The sequence below is a fragment of the Hypanus sabinus genome, chromosome 3 (genome assembly GCF_030144855.1).
Source record: "Hypanus sabinus isolate sHypSab1 chromosome 3, sHypSab1.hap1, whole genome shotgun sequence".
NCBI classification, from domain to species: Eukaryota; Metazoa; Chordata; class Chondrichthyes; order Myliobatiformes; family Dasyatidae; genus Hypanus; species Hypanus sabinus.
Genome location: NC_082708.1, coordinates 75,838,059 through 75,859,579, shown reverse-complemented (window position 1 = coordinate 75,859,579; position 21,521 = coordinate 75,838,059). Strand labels below are relative to the sequence as shown.

The 21,521-nt window shown below is 38.3% G+C and overlaps 1 protein-coding gene across 12 annotated transcripts in view; it reads right to left on the bottom strand.

Moving 5' to 3' along the window:
- Nucleotides 1–8,972: 8,972 nt before the first annotated feature.
- Nucleotides 8,973–21,521, bottom strand: part of cep126 (centrosomal protein 126) — a 102,557-nt gene continuing 90,008 nt past the window's right edge. For 2 of the 12 annotated variants that reach the window (XM_059964698.1, XM_059964700.1), the window contains exons 10-12: nt 16,931–17,143; nt 11,320–11,381; nt 8,973–10,785 (exon numbers count right to left, since the gene is read on the bottom strand). In XM_059964698.1, the coding sequence (XP_059820681.1) occupies nt 10,657–10,785; nt 11,320–11,381; nt 16,931–17,143 (404 nt within the window). In that variant the 3' untranslated portion in view covers nt 8,973–10,656. The other 10 variants (XR_009511219.1, XR_009511215.1, XR_009511216.1 and 7 more) reach the window with 10 other exon arrangements.

Here is a 21,521-nt window from a genome sequence, read left to right as displayed (position 1 = left end):
AGGATAAAGGCAAGATGATAATATAAAAACAAAATATCCTGCTAACCTTGCTTACATAGAATCTCAGATCAGTTGGTTGTGCTTTTGTGACTGATTCAGAAAGTTATGGTTTAATACTTTGCTGTGGGTGCCTCAGCAAAGACTGAAGCGCAAAAGCTTAAATCTGTGCTAAACACCAAAATAAACTTAAAATGATGAAGGTTGAAACATATGTAACAAAAATGGTTGCTATAGGTCTAATAGTATAACAAGTATTGGATGTTTGGGCAAATACTATCTATGGAGGAATCATTTCCTTCCTTTTGATTCATAACTTTTATTGGTGAAGTTACTAATGACTTGTATCTCTACATCATAAAATATCACAATTTGCTAATACAATCACAGGAAAGTAAGACTATGGCTCATTGCTGCTTTTGATTCCATTAGAAATCGCTTGATTGCAGCTATGGGCAACTTTTATTTTCCTCCGTGCTGTTTGACAAGGAGGTGTATGAGAATGTGATAGGTCAGTTCGTTAAGTGGTATCAGAACAACAACATCAGCAATATCAATATCAGGGTAACGATATCAGCAAGACCAAGGAATTGTTTGTGGATTTCAGGAAGGGGAAGTCAGGAGAACATATACCAGACCTTATTGAGGGGTCAGCTTTGGAAAGGCTGAGCAGCTTCAAGTTCCTGGGCATCAACATCATATTGATGTGATCAGGAAGAATGAACACCAGAGGCTCTACCTCATTTGGACTTTCAGGAGATTTGGTATGTCACCAAAGACTCTTGTTGGTTTCTACTGATGTATCATTGAGAGCATTCTGACTGGTTGCATCACTGCCTAGTATGGACACAGGATCAGAGGCTAGTAGACTCAGCCAGTTTGATCATGAGCACAAATCCCACTGTCACTGAGGACATCTTCAAGAAGCAGTCCCTCTAGGAGGCGGCAACCATCAGTAAAGGCCCTCATCAGCTGGGATTTACCATCTTCACATTGCTACCATTAGGAAGGAGGTACAGAGGACTAGTAAACCACACTCAACATTTTAGGAAGATATTCTTCTTTTCCACCATCACATTTCTGAATGATCCATGAATGCCACCTTGTTATTTGTCTTTTGCACTATTTATTTATTTTTGAAACTTATAATAATTTTACATATAATAGTAATCAAAGAAGAAACACCTTTCAGATCATTGTTGGACTTCAATCAGACTTGTTTGAAGAGATCTCTGCCCAATTGTCATCAGCATGTCACCTGCAGCACAAGGGGTGCCAACATCCTCTATTACTGTTGTAGTATAATCAGGAATGCCTATCATACCATCCCTAGACCTTATTTCTGACCATCTGGCTGTTCTTCTGCCTACCACAGGCAGAGACTGAAGAGATAAGGGTAACAAAGAGGTGGTTATACGATTGCTTCAAACCAGTAGATTGGGCCTTATTCAAGGATTCATCAGAGGATCTGAACGAGTATGCCACAGTTGTCATAGATGAGAGTCATCGCACAAAATCATTCAGAGTATTCCCCAACCAAAAACTATGGATGAACCAAGAGATCCACAATCTGCTGAAGGGTAAATCAGTGGCATTCAGGTCTGGTGACCAAGTAAAATACAATTCCATAAGGCGCTTGAGCTGAATTAAGCCATTTGGCCCACTTGAGGCTATTCCGCCATTTGATCATGGCTGATTTAGAGATGCTGACACTCAGGAACTTGAAACATCCCACCCTTTCCACTTAAGTTCTCTTGATGAGGACTGGTGTGTGTTCCCTTGACTTTCCCCTTCCCGAAGTCCACAAATGATTCCTTGACATTGTGTGTAAGGTTGTTGCTGCAACACCACTCAGCTAAATGTTCTGATTTACTCCGTATGCTTCTTCATCACCATCTGTAATTCTGCCAACAATAGTAGTGTCTACGGCAACTTTAGAGATGCTGTTTGAACTCTGCCTAGCCACATATTTTTGGGTGTGGAGCACTGGGCTAAGCACACATCCTCGAAGTGCATCAGTGTTGATTGTCAGTGAGGAGGAGGTGTTATTTCTGACCCTCACAGATTGTGGTCTTCTGGTTAGGAAGTCAAAGATCCAGTTACGGAGGGAGGTACAGGGGCCCAGGTTTCAAGCTTGTTGATTAGAACTGAGGGTGTGATGGTGTTGAACTTTGAGCTGTAGTCAATAAAAACAACCTGATGTTTTACATGATATACCAAATCTTCACAAACTTCTAAATAGAGTCATTGCCATGCTTTCTTTGTAATGGCACTTATTTGCTGGACCCAGAACAGGTCTTATGAATTAATAGCACCAAGGAATTTAAAGTTGCTGACCCTCTCCACCGCTATTGTCCAGGTGATCCAAGGCCAAATGGAGAGCCAGTAAGATTATATATCTGCTGTAGATCTGTTGTGGTGATAGGCAAATTGCAGCAGTGGGAGGTGTTTTCTAAAATTTGTGATTTCAGTTCTTATTTTTCTCCATAAATTTTCCATATTGGTTTTGGACAAAGATATTATGCCAAAAGAATATGTTAAGGTGGTTATAGTGAAAGCGTTTATTGCCTTTGTTATATTTTTACTATTGAGCTCTGTTTGGCAGATTTTCTTGAGCCTTGAAGCAAATTCTGTCAGAAGTTTTCCCTTTATTGCACTATAATTTGTTTTATATTCTATTCTACTAGCTCAATTGCTCCTAGCCTTATATTTAATGTTATGCCCCTATCTAGTCCAAAGTTCATGTTAGAAAATTGTTTTATTATTTGAATTAATTAGTTTTGCTTTACTGTTGAAGGAGGGTATAATTTCAAACCATTCATGTATAGAAGGTGTGTCAAAGTATAGTTTGTTTGGTTTTCTCTGATTTGATACCCTATTTTCATCGAAATCAGTACATGAGAGAGAGTGAGTTTAAAGCTAGACCAAACCATAGTAGGCTTAAAGAGTCACTCTGGGAAATGCCTCAGTTTATTTGGATAATGATGGTTATTCTTTTTTGGTTGTTCATTGATAGGGTGATTATAGTACGGTACAAAGATTAGTAATAATGTATAATTAGTATAAGTATAATTAGTAATAATGATCAGATAGACACGGAATCACAGAGTGGTTCCTTAAGGTTGTTATAGCCAAGGGTGGTAATGAGGACAAGCTCCCACTACCTATTAAATGTTCACAATGGCGTGCGCCTCAAATAGACTCTGACAACCAAGTCCTGGCCTTCATGTGTGGCTTAGTTACTAAGCCCAGTGGAACCATTTCTACTGAGAGGGAAAGGAGCAAAGGCAGGTTACTGGCACCTTAAAACCAGTTGCTTGGGGCAGATGGGGCTTGTCAGCCATGGTGGGCAGCTCAGCTAGGAGAAGGAAAACTCTGATCTCAAAGCTATGTTGCCTTGCAGCCATACCCACTCATGAGGAAGGCTTCAGGAGTAAACCCCAAAGGAAAAGGCTGGAGCTGGATTCCTTAAGGCAGTCCTACATTGAGTTCAATGCTGACTAGCAACTCCTGTGACACTGCTGGTACCAGACTGTATTGGCTTCTGCCATTCCTTTGGGTTCATCAGATGCAAGGAGAGGTGGAGCTGGCTACATGGGCAACAGCTTGCTCTCCATATCGTACTGCCCAGGCTTGCATATCTAGATAGCTAGGATGCATTATCCATGGTCAATTCTGACTGACGGAGGCGCTCAAGACACAGAGAGGCTCTGTATTTACTGACAAGTACCTTTATTGTCTCTACAAGTAGGTGGACTTTCACAACTGAATACCTGTGTGCACACCTACTGTGTTTTCCTGACACTCCATGAAGTCAAAAAAGAGGAAAGGTAACACCTAGGGAAAAGAGTCTGGAAAAAGAGCAAGTAAAGGCCCAGAGCCATCAATCATTTCTCATAGTTACAATAACCCTTTCATTCCTGGAATCTTGCTTGTGAACCTCCTCTAAATCACTCCAATGATAGCACATCCTTTCTTAAATAAGAGGCCCAAAACTGCTCACAACACTCCAAGTGCAGCCTCACCAGCGCTTTATAGAGCCTAAGCATTACTTCCTTGCTGTTATATTCTTGTCCTCTCGAAATGAATGCTAACAATGCATTTGCCTTCGTCACCACTGACTCAATCTACAAGTTAACTTTTAAGGAATCGTGCACAAGGACTTCCAAATCCCTATGCACCTTGGATTTTTCTATTTCCTCCCCATTTAGAAAATAGTCTATTCTTTTATTCCTTCTATCAAAGTGCATGAACATACACTTTCTGACAATGTATTCCAGTTACTACAACTTTGTCCATTTTCCTAATCTGTACCAAGTCCTTCTGCTGCCTCCCTCCTTCCTCAGCACTACCTGGCCTCCACCTATCTTTGTATTGTCCTCAGACTTGACCACAAAGCCATTGATTCTATCAATCAAATCATTGACATATAATGGAAAAAAACGGTCCCAACACCAACCACTGTGGAACTCCATTAGACCCCGGCAGCCAATCAGAAAAGGCTCATTTTATCCCCAGACTTTGCTCCTGCCAATCAGCCAATGTTCTGTCTTTTCTAGTTTCTTTCCTGTAATGCCATTGGCTCTTAACTTGTTAAGCAGCCTCACGTGCAGCACTTTGTCAAGAGTGTTCTGAAAATCCAAGTACACAGCATCCATCAATTCTGCTTTGTCTATGCCGCTTGTTATTTCCTCAAAGATTTCCCACAGATTTGGCAGGCAAGATTTAGCCTTTAGTGAAACATGCTGACTTTGGCCTATTTTATCATGTGTCTCCAAATATCCTGAAACCACATCCTTAACAATTGACTCCAACATCTTCCCCATCATTGAGATCAGGGTAAATGGTCTATAATTTCATTTATAGGTGACATTTTAAATTTTCCAGTCCTCTGGAACCAATCCAGGATCTAGTGATTCTTTAAAGATCATTACTAATGCCTTTACAACTCTTCAGCTACATCTTTCAGAACCTGGGGTGCAGTCCATCTGGTCTTGGTGACTTATCTAACATCTGATCTTTCAGCTTCCCCAAACACCTTCTCCCTAGTAATAGCAACTGCACTCACTTCTGGCCCCTGACATTCTCGAACTTCTAGCATACAGCTGGTGTCTTACACAGTGAAGATTGATGCAAAGTACTTATTCAGTTTGTCTGCCATTTACTTGTACCCCATCACTATCTCTCCTGCATCCTTTTCCAGCAATCTAATATCTACTCCCGCCTCTCTTTTACTCTTTATATATTTGCAAAGATTTTTGGAATCCTTTTTGATGTTGTTGGCTAGCTTACCTTCATATTCCATCTTTTCTCCCCATGTGATCATTTAGTTGCTTTGTTTTGTTTTTTTTAAAAGTTTCCCAATCCTCTAACTTCCCTCTCATTTGCTTTTATGTTGGCTTTGAGCTCCCTTGTTACATCATCCTGCCTTTAGAATCTCTTCTTTGGGATATACTTAACCTGTGCCTTCTAAGTTGCTCCCATAAACTCCAGCCATTGCCATTCTACCATCCTCCCTGCCAGCATCCCCTTCCGATTAACTCCAATGAGCTCCGCTCTCATGCCTCTGTAATTCCCTTTACTCCACTGTAATACATACTTTAGCTTCTCCCTCTCAATTGACAGGATGAATTCTTTCATATTATGATCACTGCCCCCTAAGGGTTCATTCGCCTTGAGCTCCCTAATCAAATCAATTCATTATACAACACCCAATTCAGAATAGCTGATACTCTCATGGGTTCAACCACAAGCTGTTCTATAAAGCCATCATGTAGGCATTCTACAAATTCTCTTTCTCGAGATCCAGCATTAACCTGATTTTTCCAATCTAACCTGCATATTGAAATACCCCATGACTATCATAACATTGCCCTTTTGACATGCCTTTTCTATCTCCCATTGTAATTGGTAACCCAAATCCTGACTACTGTTTGGAGGCCTATATGTAATACCCATCAGGGTCTTTTTACCCTTGCAGTTTCATAACTCTGCTATCAAGGACTCTACATTTTACGATCCTATATCACCTCTCTTTAAGGATTTGATATCACTTTTTACCAACAGAGCCAACCCAAACCCTCTGCCAAACTGCTTGTCCTTCTGATACAACACAATCCTTGGATGCTAAACTCCCAACTATGATCTCCTTTCAGCCACCAACTCAGTGATGGCCACAACATCATTCCTGCCAATTTCTAACTGCACTACAAGATCACTTACCTTATTCCATATAGAGGTTCAAATATAACACCTTCAATCCTGTATCCATCATCCTTTTTGATTTTGTCCCCCTTTTACACTGCAAATCATCCCACTGACTGTAATTTTGCTCTATCTTCCACCTGTCCTTACTGGCAGCCTCACTACGCACTGCCTCTGTTTATAAACTCAGCCATATCACTCCAGTTCCCATCTCTCTGCCAAATTTGTTTAAACACTCCTCAACAGCATAGCAAACCTGCCTGCAAGGACATTGGTCCCCTGTAACCTGTCCCTTTTAGTGCAGGTCATAATTTCCCCAGAAGAGATCCCAATGATCTGGAAATCTGAATCTCTGCCCCTTGCTCCAGTTTCTCAGTCATGCATTCATCTGCCAAATCATCCTATTCTTACCCTCACTGGCCTGTGGCACAGGTAACAATGCAGAGATTACTACCCTGGAGGTCCTGCATTTCAGCTGTCTATCTAGCTCCCCCGATTCTCTCTTCAAGACCTCTAAGATGTCTGGCTGCTCACCCTCCACCTTTAGCTTTTAGAATATTGTGAACCCGATCCGAGACTACCCTAACTCTGACACCTGGGAGGCAACGTAGCATTCGGGTTTCTCTAGTGCATCCACAGAATTTCATGTCTACTCCTCTAACTTATGGAATCCCCTATCAGTACCGCTATATTCCTTTACTCCTCCCTTCCCTTCTGAGCCACAGCGCCATACTCAGTGCTAGAGACCCAGTCTCTGCAGCTCCAACCCCCATAGGTCAACCCCTCAAAGGTATCTGAAACAGTGTATTTATTATTACTACAATATACATTTATTATTATTAGGCATTGTCCTGTAGTTATCGGTTTGTAAATGGGATAATTCCAGGGATTTGACTTGATCCAACAGAATGGCAAACAAAGCAAATTTTTACAGTGCAGCTAAAAATAAAATAAAATCATTTCTTTAAAAGCTGTCAGCAATGTTTTCAATGTAAATGGGAAAAAAGTCAACAGGTTGATTCCATTTAGTTTAAGGAGTAGGTCTGCCAGAGGAAATGCTTGTGTTGTCTTTGTTCTTTAGCTTATGAAAAATATAGCATTGCTCACAAATGGATCTATTATGTAAATCCAGGTATATATAAAGTAAGAATATAACTGCTGCTTTTATGGAAATTAGTTATGAATTCTATCATAACGTACTTTTGCCAGATTACAAATCTAGTTTATAATGTGTTTGTTTAAATGTATGTGCATATATGATAAAATTTGAATAAGCACCAGGTAATTATGCTGTCAAAATAACTCTAAGTATCTTTAGGATCCAATTTCCTGTTTAGAACTTATTTTATCTTTTACAAGGGAGACACGACAGTTACGTGGATGTTGTCAATGCAGCTTCAGAAAGTAATTGTACAGTTTAATTAAAAATAACATAAGTAAGAAAACTGCATTTCAGTGAATGATAAAAATTGTCAAAAGTAGAACTGCCTTGACCACAACAGGAATGAGAGCCTGGGATAGGGACATATCTGAATTGGGACAAGACTTAGACTGGGATGTGATTTGGGATAATGTTGCCGGTGCTTCTAAAAACCCAAATCATCGGTATATACACTTGAAATTTTGTCATAGAGCATATCTAACACCGAGAATTAGACATCAGATGGGACTGGTTCCTGACCTATATTGCTCATTTTGCCCCCACGGAACCATTGGCTCTTTTATACATGTTGTATGGGAATGTCCAGGGGTTTTTGGTTTGTGGGGGAAGGTTATCAGTACTCTTACAGAACTAATGGGGGTACAATTACTAATGGACCCCACTGTACATCTTCTAAATGATGACTCCCACTTTTCCCTTACTGAAAAAACACACAAAATCTGGCTGGCAGGCTTGACTGCAGCTAAGAAGATTGTAGTGCAGTGTTGGAAACCTCCTCATGATATTTTAAGTACTCACTGGCTTCGGAGATTTTTGGACATTTCTTACCCGGAATTATCATCAGCAAGAGTAAATGATGCGTGACCAAACACTATCTTAATGTGGACAAATTTGATATCTAACTTAAAAGATCTTCTGTTAAAATAGGAATGCTCTATCTGTGTATGCACTTCTATTCAGTTGGTTGGTGAAGGGGAGAGGGGTGGAAAGGGGGATGGGGATGAGGGTTGGGTGGTGGCTTGGTTAAACAGTCAAAATGTAATTGGCAACCGGTTGTATTGAATGTAATTTGTTAGTGTTGAAATACAAATTAGTGATAAAAAAAAATAAAACTGCCTTCAGCAGGTCTATGTAATTGAGTAATTACTGAATAAATATTACAAGTTTCATATTGAAGACAATGTACAAAGGCACAGTCACAACATTTAATCAAAGTTTGTAGTCAGGATCAATATAAAGTGCTGTGGCAAAGGACCAAAATGTAATGTTGAAAGAAATCCAAGCTTATGTATTGTAAAATGCATACACTTATATTTGATTTTATAGCTACTCCACTATACATTTTAGTGATTTCAAAAATTTACAGAGACAAGTGTGTAAAAAGGGCCCAAAGGATCACTGGGGACTCAAGTCACCCCAACCACAAATTGTTCCAGCTACTACCATCTGGGAAATGGTATGGCAGCATTAAAGCCAGGACCAATAGGCTCTGGGACAGCTTCTTCCTCCAGGCTATCAGACTGATTAATTCACGCTGATACATTTGTATTTCTATGCTATACTTACTATTTATTACTAATGACTATAAATTACACAATGCACATTTAGGTGGAGATGTAAAGATCTTTACTTCTCATATATGTGAAGGATGTAAGTAATAAAGCCAATTCAAATATACATTACAATATTGTCGTTAAAATGTTCACATAATTAATAAAATATAAAACATCCTTGTTCATGAATATTTACTGTATGTCATAATGAAATGGAACAAGATTCACATATTCACATAGATACACATGCTCAAGAAGTATTTCAAAGAGTGTTAAAAAAAAATTCTAATTCTTTGTCCCATCCCATTAGCTGAAAACTGTTGAATAATTTGCCATTGAGCCAAAATTATTTAATTACGGCTCAAGCTGCAAGGACTTAGAAAACCTATGTCATAGGGAAAAACTACAAACTTTGTAGATATATGTCTCCATCTCAGCTTTGCCATAGAGTATATCAACTAAGCAAAACAAAAATAGAGGACAGAGAGACACGAACACTGCACCACCACAAGGGAGAGACGAGAGACAATAACTGATGAGAGAAATAATGATTTATATCATTTTATGCATTGTACAAATTTGAAGCTGAAATCATTACTCTCATTTCAGCTAATGTTTAGAACTTAAGCTGGCTTTCATTCTCAAGAGTCACTTATAGAATTGTATTTGCACCAGAAAAGAAAGTTTTAAGCAGAATGAATTTCTAGACTGATAAATTTAACTTGTTTTAATTCATCTTATTCTTTTCCCTCTTTCTTTTTGCTCTCTCAGTCTATCTCTTTCCTTGTATAATCACTACAACTTTGGATTCACCCATTGTAATCTACTACTACTCGGTCCTTTAACTTTTAATTCCACAGATATTTATTCTCATTGCTTTTTATATTTACTGGCCACATTCACTTTGGGCTAAATGCCTGTTTTCCAGCAGAGCAAGAATATAATCTTGCAAATTACCTCACTTTAAAAGCCCAAAGAATGAAATGACTAAACAGCACTAGAACACCCATTACTGGTTATAGTGTTTATACATACATCTGTTTTAAAATTTGAACATGGTTAACATCATTTGGAGCTAGACAGTGATAATTGAACCTCGTCCAACATCTCTTAAAGGGGAAATACATTATGGCAGGAGGTGGGGGAGAAAGTCATTTCATAGTTACAAACAGCTACAGTATGTAGAAAGAGATGTTTCTCCCACTTGAAGAATGAATGATGAGATAGAGAGCAGAATACACATATTCTACACACTGGGACAGGAAGCCATGATCAGGAGGAGGAGGCCAAAGAAAAAATGAATGTCGGGAGTCAAATCCCATTTCCCATCCCTCACCAGATAACTATCTCTTAAAGCAAACAGACTAACCAGTGACTTCCTATTACCTAACATTTACGAGTGTTTCATTCGTAATTATCACCTACTGTTTGACAATCTAGATTCAATTTGAACATCCCCTGACAATGACACCAGTAAGGAGGAAAAATATTTTACTGTGATTTAATCAGTTCACTTACTCTGGCAAATTTTATTATTTTTCCACAAGCATAGAATTAAATATGATAACCAATCTTAATAATATTTATGACTTAAAATGTCACCAAATTTTAAACAACTTTCTAGTAGAAGTTTTCATTTTGTATAAAACACAAAATAACTTTGTATCAATTTAAAAGTTTTCTTTGCAGAATAAAGTTGATACAGCACTGTGTATTAATTTGTGTAGCTATTTAGAATGATCATTTTGTCTTGTTTCTTGAGTATTTCGTCTGAATCTGTGCACAAGCGGTAACATTGTGATGATTTTCTGGTCCACAAATGGCTTTTACTGGTCTCCACCCAGAGCTAGAAATACCATATGGCGTGATCTAAAAGAAAAATGTTGCCAGGAATGTTGCATAATTAACAATATCACTCTTGAGCATTCACACACATAAAGACAATGAATGACAGTATCAGCAAAGAAACATTACCAATCATTAAAACAACAATTAATTCATAGTGTCGTATGAGTGGAGGAAAAATTGGAAAGAAGAGAAAATAATAAGGACCATCTGTCAAAAATGGCTTTTGGTTTGTCCGAAAAACAAAAATGATGATATAATTATTGCTATAAATCGGGTAACTCAGTATAATTAAAAAAGTTGCATAAGCATAGCTATTGGAAGCCAAAAATTAATTCTCTACCTATATTCTCTCTTCTTAACTACTGCTTTCTTTCCCCACCATAAGCACTAGGTAAAACAGATCCAACCCTGTTTTTTGGATAAATATGCAGGAAGCATTCAAAGAAAACTACAGGTACAACTAAAATGGTGCAGGCATACTGTAGGTTGCAGCTAGATCAAGACTTCGCAGCACAAACAATTAGCAAAGGAAATAACATCAGTGAACATACTTACAAAAGGAGATGGAATCTGAAGAAGACCATTACATGGACTTGCTTCAACAGTTTCCTGGATACCTAAATTATGTCAGATAATAAAAAAAAGTTTGGATCAGGGTAATGCACAAACATGCTAAGCTTTAAAGCAGTCGTGGCTGGCACATGTAGTGATCCTACTCATTTAAATAGAGTCATTTGGCTGATCAAAAAGACAAATGCAGGCAAGTGATTTGTTTATTTTTCTTTATCTCTACAATTTTAATTAATTTTTGTAAACTTAAGGTAATTGAAGTAAATTAATTACCGTATTGCTCCATTATTTCTAAATAATTTTCCTGTTTTAATTACATATATTAATTTTAACTCATTTTAAAGCCTCTCTTATCAGAGATATTTAAAAGTTCTGAGACCTTTGACAGTATCTGACAGGCCATCAAGACAGTTTGGGTGCAAGGACTCAGGATCCACAGCTTTGGTCTCTCCTCACAGATCACTTTGCTTTATGAGATAACCACAACAGTCAGGCCTCTATGTTCATTTGTCCCCTCAAAATTATCATAAATTGTACCATTTTAGCAGTGTGTGCGTGGTATAAGCACTGATGTATATGTGTAAGGTTGGTAATTTCAGTGTCTACAAATGCCCTTAAGGGGACTGTTATAGGGGTTAACATGCTTTTCTCCAACCACATTGCAATTGACGCAACTCACTCCTTATAGACAATCCAACAAATTCACAAACTAGGAAACTGCCTCTTTCCCCATTTGGAGAAAATTCCAACCAACATTGAAATTTAAACACAGGATTTTTAACAAGGAATTAAATACTGTAATCTTATTAAAGTCACAGTAATTTACTACTTTTTTGAACACTGCACCTAAAATTAGTGAAAATGTAGTTTTGTCTGTTGGTGTTAACACCTTCATCTTTAGAATCTTACCTCCACCTTGCTTTACTAGATTTGTAAGTTCTGGTCTGCTATCCTCTTCAACACTCCTTGTCCGCTTATTCTGGTCTACTTATCCATTGTTCCTCACTAATGGCTATGTCCTCTCAAATTACCCCAACTCCATTTCCTGTCCATAATTATTTGCTTCTCCATTTTATTCTGGCTTCATTAATCCTTCCAAAACTCAACATACGATTAGTTAGTGAAGTTTATCATAATCTTTCATTGTGGCTCATTATTCAATTCTTGATGTCCTTTAAAAACATTTTCTTCCAGTGTGCACTGCAACATTAAAAGATATCGATGAAAAGCAAATATAGTGGATTCCAGTTAATTGGGCCATCGATTAATCAGGGCAGTCACTTATTTGGGACAACTCTTATAAAAACAAAAACTAATCGAGAAAATAACTGAGATTCTCTTCAGTTATTTTGGACACCATCCACTTAATTGGGGCAGGAGACAGTTGCCAAACTGTTTCTAACCAGTGTCAGTCATGTTCACTCGTGTGGCTGTTAAGACACAACACTGCTTCAAACAATTTTTAAATGGTGCCATCTGCGTATATTGGTGTTCAAAAAGCAGTGATTTTTATCACTGATGGTTGGTGAGAAATAAGCAGTAAGACAATTCAGAACGGTTTTGCTCATTGCAGTTTCAAGCATTCAGGTTTAGAGATGCTAATAATGACCAGAAGTGCAAATGAAACTATTTCACTATTTCAATAAGTTAGAAACTGTGAAGAATTTGAAGGTACCAACAATCATCTTGAACATTACAATAAAAAAAATGAAGATTTGGAGGATGTAATCATCAACAACATTGTTTGGAGGCAGCCCATTTCTGCACTAACTGTTTGCAGTGAGTGTATTCACTTACAGTTTAAAGAACACAACATAGATGATTTCTTCCTTTGGTAAATATTAGGAATTAATACACATTTTTATAGTACTGTAGTAATATTAGTAGTGTTCTAATTTTTCTGTATTTCAGTTAAATACATAATTTGTTACTCAGTTTGTTCTTTTTATACCTTTTTAACTACTTCCATGATTCTTTGGCTAATTTTGGCAGCCACATAATTGGGCCAAAATGTACTAGTCCTAATTAACTGGAATCCTCTGTATAGTTTCTTGATCTGTAGAATTTACACTACTATACATGAAATTTAAATAAGTCTATTTTTTATGTGTTTACTAATTAAAGTTGCACTTACTATTAAGGGATTCTAAACATTATTGGCTTTTGCTTCCAAATAATTAAGAGACTTGGGACAATAGGGATAAGTAGTTTATCGAATGTCAGTCAAAGGCAGGGTTTATACCTAGATGCTGCTGGTAAAGCCAGCATCAAATGCCCGTCCTGTACTGCCTTTCAGAAAGTAGAGGTCTTTATGAATAGCTGAAATTCTTCTTGTGACAATACTTGGTTCCAGGGGATTTTGACCTAGAGATGATGAGGAACAAGAATGTATAATTTTTCAGGTAGCAGTGTTTCAATGTACCTACTGGCCCTAGTCATTCTAGGTGGAAGGCTTATGAAGAGCAATTGCAGAATCCTTGGTGATATACTGGATTGAAAATAATGGGATATAGTTCACAGCGGGCATAAGAGATTCTGCCAATGCTGAAAATCTTAAGCAGCACACACACAATGCTGAGGAACTCAGCAAATCAAGCAGAATCTATGGAGGGGAATAAACAGTTGGGGCAAGGCCCTTCAGCAGAACTCTTCATCAGGATCTGATGAAGAACCTCGATCTGCAATGTGACTGTTCATTCCCCTCCAAAGATGCTGCCTGACTTGCCGAGTTCCTCCAGCATTTCTGTATGTAGTTCACAGAGAAATTAGGCTACACTAATAGTGAAGCCAATTAGTATTTAGAATGGTTGATGGAATCTTTTCTCTCCTTTCTCAGAATGGTGACAAATTGATTAAATCTGGTGCTCCACTTATCTAGCCATATGGAGTTAATCACACCTGTAACCTTGTATGTAGAGGACTTTAGGGCGTTGGGAGGTGAGTGACTCACCATAGTTTATTCAGCCTCTGTCATGCTATTACAGGTACTGTATATGACAGAATGGATTGATCCAGTGACTGTGATGAGACAGTAACTCTATCATTGATACCGGAGCCCAGATGAATCTGCGGTTTGTGGATTGTTACAAGACTCTCAAAGTAAAGAGCAAGGTGTACCAGTGACATTAAAAGTGACAGGCGACACTGGAGAGAATGTTCCTGTAAAAGGGGCTGTATAGTGACCTTCAAGCACAAGGGACAACACCTAAAGACACTGCTACTGATTGTAGAAAAGAGAGTACAGCCAATATTAGGTCTGAGTGCATGTAAAAAGGACAACTTGTTGAAATGAGTTTTCATAGTGGCTTTGCAGACCAAACGTAGCCAGGCAACACTCAATAAATTACAGATGTCTTTGAGGGACTCGGATGCTTTCCTGATGTAACTCAAGAAACTCATAACAGTATCCATTAGAGCTCCAGAGGTTATGCAAAAGAAGCACAAGAACCACCTTCCATAGACATCCATACCAGCTACATCAAAATGACAGTCAGCATGCCAGTGCTGAACAGAGTGATTGGGATGAAGAAGTTGCTAGTCTTGTTTGCACATCAAGCAGCTGTGGTTCAAAATCTGTCTCTCATCAGCTTCCAGTTGAAGATAAGAAATCAAAAATATCTCCATAATCCTCTCAGAAGTTGAAGAGGAAAAGTAAAACAGAAGATTGGAGACCACACAGACCCGAAGCTCAGAATAACAGACACAGTGGAACACAAACCAACATGAAGAGTTGCTATCTATGATACGCAGCCAAAAGGAGGAGCTCAGTGAATTGAGACAGTCTCAATTAGAATTAGTGCAAAAACTCACTGAAAACATGGATATAGTCGAGGGCTCCATTATGAGGCATAGGGAGCAAATTATGGTCATACAGCAAGAACAAGAACAGAGCCGAACAGATAGGATCTTAGCAGAAGATAAGTCAACACGTGAAATGAATTATCACATAGAACAGAGTTCACAAAAGGACACGGACGTTAACGTAGAAAAAAAAAATCAAGACATCTGTGGAAACAAATAGCAGTCCAAAAGGGATCATTAAGCCATCACAGAGATGAATCAAAAGTGGTTGAATGAATAAAGGGACTGTATTTGCTTATTACAATTGAAGTTAACATGTCTCACAGGTTTATGAGAGCATACTATTGTGTTTGTTTTCGTTAAAGGGGGGAAGATGTTTTATTATGGCTGTACATAATAAAGAACTTCAGTTCCCAGTGTGCACTGCGGGTGGTTCATCCAGAACTGGAAATGATGTTGGTGAACAACACAGACACACACACACACACACACACACATATATGCTCTTCGTGGACTGGAGTGCGTGGAGTAAAATGTGATCGAGCTGAAGTCATTCTGTGAATCTGTATATAAGATATGTTCTAGCATTTGGAAACTCACGCAAAGTTTGCGTTTGTTAAAGAACAAATATAACAGTATACTAAGTCTGTACCTGGTCAGGTTAAGTTTCCAGTCAATGGTGGTTCAGCAGGATGTTGATGATGGGAATTTCATGATAGTAATTATTTTGAATGCATTGAATAGGATCCTTGACAGTCAGTTGGAAATGATCATTGCTTGGCACTTTACTTATGATAGTTTTACTTAGTTTTAATCAAAAAAGATTTAATGTTGTCCAGATCTATTCACATATGGGTAAGAAGATCTTACTTAATTAAGGAATTTGTCATGGAACTGAAAACTGCATAATTACTGCATCTCCTTTGTGAAAACTATGGTAGAAAGAATATTTTTGATGAAACAGCTGTTAGGCCAAAAACAGTAGCCTGAGTAACTTCTGTAATAATGTAGTAGGGATATGATGACTGGTTTTCAATGTGAATCATCTTTATTTTATGCTGAATGTGACTCAATTTGACATTTTATTTTGTTCTGAATTGATTTCAATTTCTACTGCTACTCTTCATTGCTACACTCAGACAAATGCTTCCTTAACACCATTGGCAGCCCCTCTATACTTATGTTTGTTTCTTGGTTTAATTGTCCATATCTGGTCTAAGCTTGGGGTGAGATCTAAATCCCAAATGATCTGGCTGGAACTCAAACTGAGCAGCAGTGAAATACTTATGGATTAATGTCACAAATGCAATAAAACTACATATTTTTAAAATTGAACACTTGGAAATGTTCATCAGATGAGACAGCACTTGTGGAATGAGAAATAGACTAATGATAGAATGGTGATTCTGTTTTTCTCTCTATCAGTGCTGCCAGTCTTGCTGAATATCTTCTGCATTTCTGTTTTTGATTTATTGTTGGTAAGTGTAAATAATATACAATTAGCTATCATCAACAATGTTGTTATTTTCCTGATGAATGAGAAAAGAGTAAGGAGATAACAACTAACTGGAACAATTATGGCTTGACTTCTAAAGACAGAATATACTGGGACAAAATTCAATTTTTTTCAGTTGCAAACAAACATCTTGGAATTTTAATGATAAAATTAAAATATGAAACTGCAATCTTTAAAACAAAACATGCCAACAAAGTACAAACACTCAAAAGAATTTTAACTCGAAGATTGCACTCCATTTTCCACCTAGGCCAGAAACTCTTGCGTTTGCTCACTTACACTTCAGTCTTTGGTTAAGGCGATCTAATGACTGAAGAAGTTTCTTTTCTTCAAAGGACAGTGCACTGAGGCCTGATTGCTGTACATTGTTTTCAAGGAAGGCATGTTGCTGAGTTTTTAATGAGTCCATAGCAGCCAGGATGTCAGTATCCACAGCAGATGTTTCTACGAGATTTTCTGCTAACATAAACTGTTTGGTGCTTTCTGAAACTGCTGAGAAGAGAAACATTCAGAATGAGACTCAGAATTGAGTATATTATCACTGAAAGATGTCATGAGAATTGTTGTTTTACCACAGCATGGAAGTAGTTAAAATGTGCAAAAAAAAAGACAAACTTCAGTTTAACTGAGTAACAAATTATGTATTTGAATGAAAAATGGAACAAATTACAGTATAACATGAACAATATAAAACTGTGTATTAATTCCTAATTGTTATTGACAAAGGAATTCTTCCCGTGTATGCTGCTGTGACTTTTTGATTAACTGTAAAAGAATAAAATCAGCACAGACACCTAGTGCAGATAATGGACTGCCTTCATATAATGCTTTTGATGATTGTATCCTCCAAATCTTAATTTTCATTGCAAATTCCAAGATGATTGTCAGTACTTCAAATTCTTTGTAGTTTCTAACTTGCTGAAGTAGTGAAGTCATTTCATTTTCACTCCCCGCTGTTTCTGGCATCTCTAAGTCAGAATGCTTAATTCAGTGAGCGAAACAGTTCTAAGTTGCCTTACTGCTTACTTCTCACCAACTATCAATGACAAACTCACTGATTTCAGAACACAAACACGCACAACTGATGCAATTTAAAAACTCTTCATTCTAAGCATGGTGTAGTGTTAAATGGCCACATAAGCATATGCTACTGATGCTAGTTAGAAATTTCAGCAAGTGTCCTGTCTCAGTTAAGTGGCATAGTGTCCTTGCATCATACACAGAGATGCTCTCCTCAGTTATCTGATGAGGTAACCATAGCCTTTGGCCAGAAGCAGAAGGTGTCAGGTGGTGCCCAACCTTCATGGAATGTTTCAACCCTGAACTATTACACTTTCCAGTTGTTGCTCAGCAGTGAAAGGAATCCAAGCTATGTTCTCAATTAAGTTTTGTTCTCTGTCCCAATTCAGTGGCCACCCGATTTCCAATGTTCCAATTAACCAGAATCTGCTGTATTTAAAAAATAATGAAATAAGTAGTACAAAGAAAGAGCAAAAGTAGTGAGGTAGTATTCATGGGTTAGTTAATAATCCATTCAAAAATCTGATGGCAAAGTTGAAGAAGTTGTTCCTCAAATGTTGAGTGTGTGTCTTCAGGCTTCCGTACTTCCTCTACAATGAGAAGAGAGCAGATGATGGGGATCCGTAATGATGGATGGCATCTTTTTGAAGATGGGCTCAATGCTAGGAAGGCCAGTACCTATGATGGAGTAGGCTGAGCTTGCAAACTTCTTCAGCTTCTTCTGATCCTGTGTAGTGGCCCCTGCATATCAGACAGTGATGCAACCAGTTAGAATGTTCTCAATGGAACATCTGCAGAAATTTTCTAGAGTCTTTGATATCATACCAAATTTTGTTAAATTCTTCATGAAATACAGCTGCTAGCATGCCTTCTTTGCAATTGCATCAGTATGTTGGGCCCAGGACAGGTCTTCAAAGATATTGACACCCAGGAACTTGAACGCTCAGCTTTCCATTGCTGATCCTATCAATAAGGACGTCTTGCAACTTCAGTTCAATTTACTAGGTTTTCCAATTCCACTTCTATTTATAATATCATATAAAGTGACACTTAAAGCTCAGCTACGGAAATGGGAAGAAAGAAGATATATTGGTGTAAACTGTAATAACATATTTTGATCAAAAAAGACAAAAAGAAAAGAATTTTAAAGTGTTAACTCTCTTGATAATATCATTTGATTCCTAGTTTTAGTTTTAAGCAAATGACAGCTTTCTTTTTTTTGTTTTATTCAAATAGTATTACTAAGCTAAGTTAAATAGATAAATACTATATTTTATTTTCTTGTGTACTCTCTGTTGTTTATCCTTTATATGACTCACTTTGACTTACAAGCTGCGTAGAGTGCAAGCATGGTCATTTGACTAATTCTCGATTATACCTTTAAACAAATTTTTTCTTTTGGATACCCAAAATATCTCACCTGGCTAAGGAACTGCAGTTGAGCAACAAGAAAACATGTTGTCGTTCTGTCTATAGAACCATTGAGCACTACAGCACAGTGCAGGCCCCTCAGCCCTCCATGTTCTGCTGACCCATATAATCCCTAAAAAAAGTACTAAACCCACACTACCCCATAACTCTCCATTTTTCTTTCATCCATGTGCTTGTCCAAGAGGCTCGTAAATACCCCTAATGTCTTAGCCTCCACCACCATCCCTGGCAAGTCATTCCAGGCACTCACAACCCTCTGTGTAAAAAACTTATCCCTGATGTCTCCCCTAAATTTCCCTCCCTTAATTTTGTACATATGCCCTCTGGTGTTTGCTATTGGTGCCCTGGGAAACAGGTACTGACTATCCACCCTGTCTATGCCTCTCATAATCTTTTAGACCTTTATCAAGTCCTCTCTCATTCTTCTACGCTCCAAAGAGAAAAGTCTCTGCTCTGCTAACCCTGCTTCATATGACTTGTTCTCCAAAACAGGCAACATCCTGGTAAATCTCCTCTGCACCCTCTCCATAGCTTCCACATCCTTTCTATAATGAGGTGACCAGAACTAACATTTGCAATCAACCAGCTTAGACACTGGATTTCACATCTTGTAGAGGGCGATGTAGAGGTCTACTCTGCACATGCTTTCTCACCAAGTATGTGGCTTGTAATCCAGGTAGAGGGAAAATGTAGTCTGATATCTGTCCTCTGAATTGTTAGGCTGCACACCTGTTCCATTCTAGTTAGCTCAGAAGATTAGTTTGATGAGCAATCTACATGCAAAGGATGAATGCACATTTATGTAAATAGCTGTTCATTGGTAGTTCTGCTAGAAACATATAAAATGTCAAGGATGATAATAGGAGGGGTGTAAATCTTTAAACTTATACTTGGAGCCTTAACCCATTCCTTCCAGCATGGATTATCTCAATTTCTATGCATGCAGAGGCTAACAATCGCGTAGCACAACAGAAGTCAGTGTTTAAATGTTGTAGTGAAAACTCAAGACATCTGCTATCAGGAGTCCAGCAACAAAATTTGACTGGTGCAGTTAAGGTGCCAGAGCATCTGCTAATCTTTACAGGCGTTTATAAATACATTCCTAGATTTGTTGAAACATTGCCTTCATGGAGCAGCAGTCATTTCATGAAGCTCAGATGAGTTTCCTCATTCATAATGCCATCACTTCTCCATTGCTTTGGCCTCTTCCAACAGAGGAAACGAGTTCTCTGTATCTGCTCCATCGAATCTCTTTATCCCTGACACTGAAACAGGTCTTCGCGTAAAAGCTGAGGCCTACTTCAGCCTTGGGTAAATGGCTTTACCCTGCTGGGCTGCTGCTGATGTACTAGCAGCGTCTACCTTTATCCAAGTGGAATGCTTCTTTAACTTTTCTTTGTTAATGATTCTCCCCTTTCTCAAACACCCAATGCTAATCTCTGCAGTTAGCTTTCCTTTTCATTCTAACTTAAGGCATTCCTACAGCGTCTTGCCACAGTTCCACTTAAAATTGTCTTGCCTCACTACCCACAACCTGCTGCCCAACAGGCTTCATCTGCAATATATATTGTCCAGAATGATGGGAGATTGCAGGGAAAAAGTCTTAATGCATATTTTCTTTTGTAAGTACTAATATGTTGTGCATGATGCCTTGGGCCTCCTAGGTGATGGAAAGCCTTAATACAAAATTGGTGTATTCCTCTGCAAAGCAGTGCTTTAAGACCATAAGACATAGGAAAAGAATTAGGTCATTTGGCCTTTCGAGTCTGCTCCACCATTCAAACATGACTGATCCTTCTTTTTCCCTCTTCAGCCCCACTCCCCAGCCTTCCCCATAAACTCCTCATAAACCTTTGATGCCATGTCCAATAAGAACCTATCTAGCTCTGTCTTAAATACACCCAACGACAAAACTCCACAAATTCACCACTCTCTGCCTAAAGAAATTTCTCTGCATCTGTTTTAAATGGACACCCCTCTATCCTGAGGCTGTGCCCTCTTGTCTAGACTCCCCCACCATGGGAAACATCCTTTTCACATCTACTCTATCTAGGCTTTTCAATATTCAAAAGGTTTCAATGAGATCCCCCCATTATCCTTCTAAATTCCAGTGAGTACAGACCCAGAGCTATCAAACATTCCTCATATGATAACCCTTTCATTCCCGAAATCATCCTTGTGAATCCCTGAACTCTCCCCAATGCCAGCACATCTTTTCTTCGATGAGGAGCCCAAAACTTTTCACAATAGTTAAGGTGACGCTTCACCGGTGCCTTATAAAGCCTCAGCATCAAATCCCTGCTCTTGTATTTTAGACTTCTTGAAATGAATGCTAACATTGCACTTACCTTCCTCACCACTGACTCTACCAGCAAGCTAACCTTCAGGGTATTCTGCAGAAGGACTCCCAAGTCCCATT